At 45.2% G+C, this 10,953-nt stretch overlaps 3 protein-coding genes across 3 annotated transcripts; 1 reads left to right on the top strand and 2 right to left on the bottom strand.

Annotated features, from left to right (window-relative positions):
- The first annotated feature begins 210 nt into the window (after nucleotides 1-210).
- On the top strand, nucleotides 211-2,365 carry LOC120976582 (uncharacterized). The gene is made up of 3 exons (XM_040403715.3): nucleotides 211-657; nucleotides 2,005-2,091; nucleotides 2,181-2,365. The coding sequence occupies exons 1-3, from the start codon at nucleotides 274-276 to the stop codon at nucleotides 2,262-2,264; spliced, it is 555 nt and encodes a 184-aa protein (XP_040259649.1). The 5' UTR covers nucleotides 211-273; the 3' UTR covers nucleotides 2,265-2,365.
- Nucleotides 2,366-2,426: 61 nt separating this feature from the next.
- LOC109781147 (uncharacterized protein At2g38710) lies at nucleotides 2,427-4,872 on the bottom strand. Its single transcript, XM_020339752.3, has 5 exons — nucleotides 4,632-4,872; nucleotides 3,908-4,027; nucleotides 3,656-3,770; nucleotides 3,467-3,560; nucleotides 2,427-2,896 (listed from the first exon to the last, which is right to left on the bottom strand). The coding sequence occupies exons 1-5, from the start codon at nucleotides 4,733-4,735 to the stop codon at nucleotides 2,685-2,687; spliced, it is 645 nt and encodes a 214-aa protein (XP_020195341.1). The 5' UTR covers nucleotides 4,736-4,872; the 3' UTR covers nucleotides 2,427-2,684.
- Nucleotides 4,873-5,928: 1,056 nt separating this feature from the next.
- LOC109781145 (uncharacterized) lies at nucleotides 5,929-9,254 on the bottom strand. Its single transcript, XM_020339751.4, has 5 exons — nucleotides 8,770-9,254; nucleotides 7,924-8,189; nucleotides 7,690-7,807; nucleotides 7,145-7,353; nucleotides 5,929-6,708 (listed from the first exon to the last, which is right to left on the bottom strand). Exons 1-5 carry the CDS (start codon nucleotides 9,109-9,111, stop codon nucleotides 6,255-6,257), a joined length of 1,389 nt encoding a protein of 462 aa, XP_020195340.1. The 5' UTR covers nucleotides 9,112-9,254; the 3' UTR covers nucleotides 5,929-6,254.
- Between the last annotated feature and the right edge of the window lie 1,699 nt (nucleotides 9,255-10,953).

Here is a 10,953-nt window from a genome sequence, read left to right as displayed (position 1 = left end):
TCTTTTTCTTTGCATTTTATGCTTGATTGTGTCATTTAGATATGCAATAACTTGTGCACACCTACCTAGACGTGCCATAGACAAAAGTATTTTTAAATAGGCCTTTTTTTGGGGGGGAGGGGGTGGGGGCGGAACTTTGTGCTTTTCTACAGCTTACAATTATATCGTTGAAAACAAATTTTCATGGATCCGTAGTGAACACATAAATTTTTCACAGATTTTATTTAGAATTTTTTGAAACTTCTAAACGCGTGCACCATAACTTCACACTCCATGGGGAAGGGCCTAATGCGTGGTATATTGATGACTTGGTGCAGAGTCCCTTCGATTCCCACACGAGGCTCCTCGGTCACAAGCGTGCCATTTGGGATTCCGCAACCTGTTCTCAATGCGATCATAAATCAGGCATTGCTATCCGCTGTATATAAAGGCCTCCACCTTTCCCGTATGGCAATCGCCCATTCAACCGAGCAGAGCAAGGAGAAGCTCAAACAGCGAAGGGCAGCAATGGTGAAAATACTGGAGATCGGAGGGGGTCGTCTCGACGCCGAGGAGGACGACGACTGCTGCGAGATCGACCCCGCCGAGTTCGCCAAGAAGCTGAATCTCAAAGCATCAGACGACGACGATGTGGTCGTTGTTGCGGCCAAAGGCCCGGTAGGTTCTTTCTCACTCTCTCTTCCTCTCATTATCTTCTACCCCTCATACATGTCTGGCCGATTAATTTTCCTTTGGAGGTCAGATCAGTTATTGTTCTGTTAACTCGGTAGCTGCATATGAATCGAAAGGCACCAAGGAAATTGTTTGTTTTCTTAACCATATTCCCCGTGATGTAAAATTCATGAACCACGGGAACATCTTCTCTTTTTCCTGTCATGGCCTGTATATCAAAGTCAAGGTGGAAATAGATCGGTCGGAGCATTCCGCAGAAACTTTGGATGGACGCGCCAACGGTAATGGCGGCCTGCATGGACGCGTTGCTGGGGATCGCTTGGATAACCCTCTGAAGATTGAAGAAGATGAACCAACTATCCATCAGATGGGGCCTCTTGAGGCCAAGCCTGATGTCAAAAGCATCCCTGGCGAGCCACTGCTGGTGATGTCCGATTCCGAATTGCCCTTTGGGGGGCTCTTCGCTGACATGTGCCCTGTGAAGAGCGAACTTGAAGATGGCAACGGCGCAGATGAGCTCTCTGTTGCAGCCATCCCCGACGTGCCGTTGCCCAACAGCGTTCTTGACATGTCCCTGCTGAAATGCGAACCTGAAGATGGCACCAGTGGTGTCGATGAGCATGAACTCTCTGAGGAGGAAGTCATGCCTGAGATGTCGCTGCTGAAGTGTGACTCTGAATGCTTCGAGGAGGTCGTCAATCCTGGCATGTCGCAGGCAAAGCGTGAGACTGAAGGTGATGCCGGTGCTGTGGATGAACCCATCGAGGAGGAAATCATCCCTGACATGTCGCCGCTGAAATGTGGGTCTGAATGCTTTGAGGAGGTCGTCATTCCTGACTTGTCGCCGATAACGCACAACAGTGGCACGGATGAACTCTTCAAGGAGAAAACCATCCCTGACAAGCCGCTGCTGAAGTCTGAATCTGAATACTTTGAGGATGTTGCTGTTGCTGTTCCTGTCATTTCGCCAATAAAGCATGACGATCATGGTGCCGATGAGCGTGTTGGAGAAGATGGGTATGACCATCTCCCAGAGATGGATAGACTCAGCCCTGAAGGAAGTGATTTTGATGAAGACGGTGACTACGTTGTCGTAGTAGCGAAAGAGGCTCTCTGAACTGGCTTTCCAACTTCTTGCTATATTACATCTATGTATTAGTAATCTGAGCATGCTTGCACTGAGAAATGATGTATTAAGCTCCACAAATAACAGTACTGCCAAGTACAAATGGTTCAGATTTTGTGTTTCAAGAACTGTTCAATCTTTTATGATGTTGAATCCATATAAATGTGGCAAAATCTCTGATATGCTCCATGATGATAAATATCTAGGTGGCCCTTAGGGATTATCCGCATCCAAGGAACTTGTGTGGAAATTACCCGTTTGATACAACTCCGAATGAGAGCCGTTGCTGCAAGGTAACCTGACTGACTACCCATCCAAGGTTGCTTGCAAGTATAACAAATTCCTTTCCAGTACAAATAATTTGCTGTTCTACACAATGCAGTGTTATTGCTCTTTGTGTGAGGTGCCTGCCTCCAGTTGTCTAGAGTGGAAAGGAACAGAAGGGCACTGCCATAGTACCAAGTAATTTCAGAATTGTTCTACATGCTTCAGTTGGTCACAACAAACATCAGATTGTGAGTTCATCCTGTATTTTTCTTGTCAATAATGTTATGTTTGAGCTTTTGACTAAGATTCCAGATCAAATCTCAAGCAACAAGACAAGATTACTGGTATCATAACCAGTGAATGAACAATTTAAATCAATTAATTTCACACAATTATTTGTAATCAAAGTGCATATGCTTACAGATACATAACCATCACCATTTAATTTGTGTCCCAGAATGACACGAGGGCTGTTGACATGGCACCCCACATTCTTTGGAATGAAATGGCATGATGGCAGATCAATGACTAGAATTGATTTGTTTTAAACTAATTCTCACGCCAATTCCTTCCAAGCCAAATTATAAATAGTTGTAGTACCTGCTACAGTACAGATAAATCACTGGCCTGGTTTGAATCCATTAACTATGGGTTCCCCGTTAATTTCACCTCTGTTCTTCTTGACATATGCAGTATATTCACCATAGTGCATGGTGTACAGGGTACTCTGGTAGCGGGTGACGCGGATTTTCTTCCTCAAAGACTCAGTGATGGTGCCATTGTAGCCAGCCTTCCTCATGAGCGAGTCAATGGTCTCTAGTTGTGTCCATCCTGCCAGGTATCTCAGGACTATGTTATATATATCGAGAGAGAGGCAACTAAAATGGGAATGTATTGATTAAAAGCTTTTTATTTGTTCTCCCGTGCTCTTCAATTTTATTTATTTCATCCATATGGACATGTGATATTGTGAAATCCCATGAAGTTAACATATCCGGCACTTTGAGGCTCTCTTGCATCGAGGTTCTTTATACATTCAAGCAAGTGAGTAAACTGTGATGAGTACTCCCTCCGTCTGAAAAAGCTTGTCCCTCAAATGAATGTATTTAGCACCAAGTTAGTGCTAGATACATCCATTTGAGGTACAAGCTTTTTCGGACGGAGGTAGTACTTGATATCTAAACAGGGTACAGACTGGAGGGTTGATTTTGCTAGATAAATGGCAGACTCTAAATAGAGATACACAAAGCCAAAATGTGGAGACAAATTTCTCAACAACACAATGGCATTGTAACTCAATAGAAATTTTCAACAGGTTTTGGGCTGATTATGTAACTGTGTATAGCAGTTTTAAGAACTGAGGGATATTAATGGAGGGATATGTAGCTGATAAGTGCTCACCTTCATGGGCAGCAACCTCAGGTAAATAAGTTCCACTCCGTCTTACATTATAGTCAGGATCGGTGAACTCAATAATTAAACCATGCTTTCCAACCTGCAGTCTCATAAGAAAATAGCGTTGATGCGAATTTTTGGCTGTAAGACCATAGACACCAATGGAATTAGAGTTAATAGCATGTAGGAGCAAACCTCCCAATCAAGGTGGTTGAGTGCAGTTTCGTATTCAGTCAATATAGAAACTGTGCATTCCAAATATGGCAGCTCTTTGGACTGTATCGGAGAAAAGCGCCGATCCCTCAGGGCACTACAAGTGAGATCTTGCGTAGTTAATATAATCCAATCAATAGATAGTGTGTGACACTTCCTGGTAGTGCACTAGAAAATCTTCTGGGAAATATTGATACTAAGCACATGGAAATCCTATGTCCTTGGAACAGTTACCTTGTCAGCGCATAATCCTTGAAGCCACTTACAATCTGACGGGGCTCCAAAGTTCCAATGCATCCCCTTAGGCGTGGCTCGGAACCATTGGTAGCCTTCTTCCAGGTGACAAACAGTGGGCTGAAGTTACAAGATTTAACCCACTGAGCTCAGGCATGGTATGTATATATATGTTTTGCCAGATAACACTAAAACGTTTTTTCAGAAACTACCGTATTAGCTAAACGGCCTTAATAAACCTACAATACTGTGATGGAACTCTGACGACATTTTACGAATGGCAGGATATGAACCAGTACCAAAAGCTGGAAGGCCAAAAAATATTACTCCCTCCATTCACAAATATAAGATGTTTTGAATATTTCGATATGGACTACATGTGGACTGAAATGAGTGAACAAACACACTAAAAACGTGTCTATATACATCCGATTCAAAAAAAAGTTGCAACATCTTTACATTTGTGAAGGGAAGGAGTGTTTCTTAAAATATTTCCTCCTATCTACTTAAGATAATCTCTGCATCTGAAATTAGCGAATACACTCGACGAATCCAAGCCAATAAACGCCCAAATCCACTCTCGCCGCCGTAAAAAGGCACGCCCTTCCCCCAAATCCGCGGCGAAATTGACCGGAAACCACGCCAGACCGCCGTGATAGCCCATCCTTTACGGCGTGGAGGGGAGAGGCCGATCGCGACCCGGGAGGATGAGGAGGAGGCTTACTGGACGCCCTCCTCGAAGGCGGGCGGCGGCGGCTGCTCGCCGCTGTAGTGGGCGACGAGGGTGTCGAAGCAGTAGACCGCCATTTCCTCCGTGGCCACCACCATCGTCGATCGCCGCCGCCGAGAGGGCCCGGCCGTCGTTCAGCCGAGGCGGGCGGCGCGGCGGTGGGGGGAGGGTACGCAGGTTGGGGAGGGGCGGAAGCGAGCGGTGCGTTCGTTTCGTGCTGTTGGATTCCGAGTCAAGTAGAGGAGGGCTGCGTGCGTCTCCGTGGGGGTTTTCCTTTCCTTTCCGGAATTGTCACGCCTGCCCCTGGCTGCCGCTGTATTTACGGCCTATGCTAGCAGGCGGTGGGGGGTAGGCAGGGGCGTAACGGGTATTTGCTTGCGCATCATGAATCCCAGGAGAATTAAAACTGCTGCCCATGAAATTTCTGCCACGTTACTCCGGATCCGCACTAACTCGCCACATTAAGACGATGGATCACACTACTTCAGACTTTGAATTTTGGCGCACACTAACTCGCCACTTTAGCCTTCAATGTTCCTGATTTTGTTACAAATTCTAGCTGGTACTCCCTCTGTCCGAAAATACTTGTCAGGAAAATGGATATAGATCACTGGATCTTATATTAGTTTTCAAAAGGAGTATATATGTAAAACTTTTTCTTTATCATGGGGTGGAGCTGCTCAAATGGTGCTATCTACTCTACTCTCTACAGTCTACAGCTCTCGCCAACTGTTGAGCCAATGGCTCAGCAGGTCGACACGTATTTCTAGGAAAACATGTTACAGTCAGGTGGCGTTCCTAAATCAAACAAAAAAAGTTTGCAAACAAGCAAGCATAAGTGTGCTCCACGCCACGCAGCATCCAAAAAATTAACAAGCTAGAAACAAAGCTAGCAGAACAAGTAGCATATATATAGGCTAGCAGAAAGAAGAGAATCTGGGTCGCTGAACTGCACTTGGTTGCAGTGCAGCTCTGACTAGTAGCTCAAGATATTATACCTTTCGCTGCAGAAGGCGACGTCCCACCCAACCACAATCGAATCCCAATCCCATCCAACAAAGTCGGACGATCGCATTACAGTTTTGATGATAAGCATATCCCCTTTGACGCGAATTCGGTCAGTGGACACACAGGTTCCGCCGAAAGAAGTTTATTCACATTCTAGACCAAGATGGCATTTGTCTTTCGACTGCATTACATTACAGCCAAACATATGATATCATGTTCCTTTTTTGAAATAAAAATACCCGTGTATCAATGTATGTAGCATCCTTCCCGTGCAAAAATGTAAGCAATGGAATGGTGACAGAGGCCGAGAGAGCTGACAATGAGCTAGGACTAAAGGAATGAGATGCTATATACAAGTGAATGTGCCTACGACCTGTCGCGGTGGGGCTTGAAGTTGAAGGGCCGGCAATCTGATGGAATTTACCTGCTAGTATGCTCTTCCAAGGAAGGAGGTGCTGGTTTACCATTTTATATAGAACCTGAGTCTGAGTGGTAAAACTAAACAATTGCTCAAGAGATCTTCTAGAGAAGGGGGCACAGCCCACTTCGGCCCTCGGTAGTTCCCATCGTCGCCGCCTGTTGAGGACTTGACTTGAGGGGGAGGAAAAATCATAAGTTGGGAACCTGGTCCGTTCCAGCATCTGAACAGAACTCCAAGTTGTCAAGGTGGAACTCGAACGATTCAGCCAATCTGTCAGCATCCTTAACCCTCAAGCGCGTGCCTTGCTGCCCGACGACAACAGCGGCTACCTGCGCAGCCAGAAGGCCGATGCCCTTCAAGTCCGATGCGCCCCGGAGGATACCGTACAGGATTCCTGATGCGTATGCATCACCAGCTCCGCAGGTGTCCACAGGTATACATGCCGGCGGGGGGATGTATATTGCTTCACCTTTCACACCGATGTAGGAACCGTGCATACCATCTGTAACAGACACTAGAGGGATAGAATGGCTCAAGTATCTCGCCGCTGACACGGTACTCTCTTCCGAGGTTAGCTCGCAGAACGCCCTTGCTTCATTGGCATTGGCGAACAATATGTCTGCATAGTTTCCTACGATATCCCTGAAATGTTTAGGATCGGAGTCAGTACTGCTGGGAATACATATCACTATACTACCATAAAATAGAGAATGTGGGGGCAAAAATGCACTTGCAATCACAAACAAGCATAATTTTTAGTTAATCCACTGAACAATAATGCTAACAACAAATCTATATGGCTCTATTGGTAATTTCGGTGCATGGTCAACACATAGAACTAGATGTCGTTCATTATGCCATATGTAGCCCACTAATGTAGCACTTTTCAGAGCAGACGCACGTCATCACCGCCATAGGAAGCAAGTGGAAAGCCACCTCTTTTTCCTGATTTATAACTTGGATCTCTTGTTAGTTCAAAGGAAATGGACGATGACTTATGACTGTAGTGTGTGCAACTGAACGAGATAATTGCAAGTGCCATAGAAACAGGAATCGTCTGCACGGAGGCTAGTCTCACCAAAAATCACTGTGGCAACGCTTGATGCATGACACATCTGATGCTGAAACAGCAATAAGTGCACCATTCTTCTTAGCATCTTCACATGCCTGTTTGATGGCTTCAATTGTATGACTAAACTCGAATAGGTACCCTTCCACTATCAGTAGATTTGACTTGGATACTATCTCAGCCAAGTCTGAATCGTAAGCCAAAGTTGAAGATGTACCCTGCAAGACAAGTTACAGGGCATCGTTAGAGAATAAGGTAGTGCCGGGAGAATTTCTACATAAATGACCAACAAAGTAAACTATACTTGTCCAAGAAAAAATTGATATAAGATGGATTTTCTCAATGTTATCCATACTTCAAATAAACAGTGTGTATAATATACGCTCTTAAGAAGCCAAACAATGAATTGCTACATTTCCAGGAAGGCATTACCACAACTCTGAAGTACCCAAAGAGTAAAGATCATATAAACTTATGTCTAAGGATACAGCATAATCCAGACAAGTTTACCAACTATTGTAAAAAGCAGGAAAGCCATTAGTGAAGAAACTAACCTGGTATGCAAGCATAGTTCGTTGTGCATCTGGAGTTGTTAGAACAATCACAGTCCCAGTAGTCCCATCTTTAACCGGCTTGGACAAGAATTGCACATTAGCACGATGCAACTTTTGCCTAACAGCGTGATCCAAACAGCAGTTTGATGTCAGATAATGTCCAAAAACCTTATTGGCAGCAATAGTACAGCAAGATCAGGGCAAGTGAAAATATTGTCAGAGTAGTGAATTTACCTGTAGAAACTACCTAGTGGGTCACTGCCCACACTGCCAGCCATTGCTATTCTAAGCTCAGGGTAGCTGCTGGCCTGACTGCTACCAAGCCTTGCTAGAGCCACAAGCGAGTTGGACAGTGAGCCTCCGGCAGCGGCCTTGTAGGTGCAACCATCCATGGCACGCAAGACCCGTCCCCTCTCCTCATGGTTAACGACCTTCCTGGTACCCTTCTCTATGCCCAATCTCTCGAGGAATTCATCGTCCACCATGCCTGAGAAGTCAACCTATTTGAGCAAGAAGCCATTCATAAGTTACCACTGATCCAAAGAGCTAATCTTATTATGGCATACCGATGCCCATTACATATTTGGCACCAAACAACAATTGTCAAATAAGTTGTATTTTCACAGAGGAACAAGCAGCAAATAATCATGAACATACAACCACCAGATGGATCGGTGACACTAGTAACAGCCACCACAGCTTACTGGCACCATTTGGCATCAGGACAACAACTTCAGTTCGACTTTTTACTTAACCAATTACAGGGAACAATATAGTACAAATACAGTGTAGTGATGGTCAGTTGCACGTTTGGAACCGCCAAAAACATAGGCAGAAACACTCACGCGTTGAGCACACACAGGTCAGTAGTAACTAGTGAGCATCTTCAAACTTGCGCAAGTTGAAATGTTGAATCACTTACAATAACAACAGCACCAAAATGTTCTCAGAGTCCTAACCTAGTCAATGCCCTACGTTTCTATTGTGGAAGTTTCCAGTTTCTTATGTTCAAGCTACTGTTCGTTTGCAAATTGGTATCAAAGTGAGAAAGAAAGGCGAGGGACACAGGAGTGTGCGCACCATGGCCTGGCCGAGTCCGAGCACGTCCCAGCGCTCGGGCCCGGAGAAGGCAGCGGCGGCGAGCTCGATGACGTCCTCGCACCCCTGCTCCTGCCTCGGCGGCCCACCGCTGAGCGCGCCGGGGCCATCCTCCTCGTCCTCGTCGTCGCTGGCATCTTCGTCGGCGTCCGAGAATCCTCCCAACAGCGCTCTCGGCCTGCCCTCCCAGCGCACCGCGAACCGGCGCGGCCCTGGCCTGGCCCCTCCTCGCGGCGCGGCGCAGGAAGAGGAAGGAGGAGGCGGGAGGGGAGCGGCGAGGCGGCGGCTGATGAGGCGGGAGGCGGTGGTGGAGGCGAGCGCCATTGGAGAGGGGGATGGGAGTGGGAGAGGAGCCGTGCCGTGTTCGGAGCAGGGAAATGGAGTGGATTAGGGTGTGGGGGAGGGAGAAGAGGACGTGGAGCTCGTGCGGCCGGCCACGGCCAGGCTGAGAAAGAGAAAACGGAAGCAAGTTTATGTTGCCGGTCCGACCGGATAAGAATTTACCACATGCTCCTAGCTTTTCTGGGAAATCTTCGCTAAACGCATGAGAAAAATGCATCACACTATTATAAGAACAATATGTACTCCGAATCTTAGTTCAAAGCTGTGACATTTATTTTGGATCTTAGTTCAAAGCTGCAACTCTTTTTTTAACTCAGAGGGGTACAATTTATGGATGGATCCAATGAAAAGTCCTACAGACCCTTCTCCTTCATTCCGAATTTCGTGTGTGTGTGTGTGGGGGGATGTAAAACGTAACTCCGTAAAAGTCAGTCGTCGATGTCACGCTGCTCCTGACTAGGACATAAATCATAAAACCTAACTACAGCATTTGCTCATGCCTTGAGTTATGGCAGTTGGTAAGAGTATCTCTGGTAGGTTACCCAAAAATTGTGACTAAAAAGCAGTTTTATGTATAGTAGGGATAAGTCTTAGGAATCATTTCTCTACTCCAACATCAAGTCTAAAATTGCTTGCCTATTGGCTATATATCTCTTCTTCACATTCAAACTATCATTGGGATTTATCACAAGTGAATTTCGTATGGCCCGTTGGCACAAGATTTCAATTACTTTTCATGTTTCCCATTTAGGAGATCCGATAATGGAATGCTAAATCGGTATGTTAGGGTGTCCTCCATCTATAAATCATTGACTAATAAAAGACCAAAGCGGTGATAAAGAAATGGGCGGACAAGAATTCAAACAAATATGATCATATGCTCGCAATTTCAATACATATCAAAGGTAGAAGTTCAAATTTTCATGAAACAACCATAGTTCATCTAAAAGAGGTCATCGTCACGAGACCTGTACGAACCAAATCAATAATGATAGTTCAACCATCATGCCCTCTCACCGCCACACATGCCACCCAAGCTACCATCATTGGCACGCCATTGCCACCAAAACCCCCATGAACCTGGACTGAAACTTCTCATGTATCTGCACATTGCATTGGGCGGCAAAACTGATCATGCATGTCGACGATCAATGCACTACCAATCTTACGATCTACCAGAGATCGTGGAAGACAATAGAGGGAGCAGTGGTGCCCGAAGGGATCTCGATAGCAACGAAGGTGGCACGGTGTTTTTACCCAACTTTAGCCTCCCAGGTGGGTAATACCCCTACGCCCTGCCTAATTTTTTATGGATCAATATGAGGATTACAATGGAGTAGATCTATTTTAATTAGCTTGATATGGGCTTATTGCTCCTGGAATGACTTGATCCTTGATAGAGGTGTGTCTATCCTTTTTATAGGTAGATGAAATGTTAGTAGTTTAGGAACTATCTTCGAGTATGATCATCCCATTATTACAGGGACATATCTTGAAGGAAATATGCCCTAGAGGCAATAATAAAGTTGTTATTTATATTTCCTTATATCATGATAAATGTTTATTATTCATGCTAGAATTGTATTAACCGGAAACTTAGTACATGTGTGAATACATAGACAAACAGAGTGTCACTAGTATGCCTCTACTTGACTAGCTCGTTGAATCAAAGATGGTTAAGTTTCCTAGCCAAAGACACGAGTTGTCATTTGATTAACGGGATCACATCATTAGAGAATGATGTGATCGACTTGACCCATTCCGTTAGCTTAGCACTTGATCGTTTAATATGTTGCTATTGCTTTCTTCATGACTTATACATGT

The sequence above is a fragment of the Aegilops tauschii genome, chromosome 1, assembly GCF_002575655.3.
Source record: "Aegilops tauschii subsp. strangulata cultivar AL8/78 chromosome 1, Aet v6.0, whole genome shotgun sequence".
Classification (NCBI taxonomy): domain Eukaryota; kingdom Viridiplantae; phylum Streptophyta; class Magnoliopsida; order Poales; family Poaceae; genus Aegilops; species Aegilops tauschii.
Note: the sequence above shows the minus strand (reverse complement) of the source record. Positions and strands in the feature narration are given on the sequence as shown.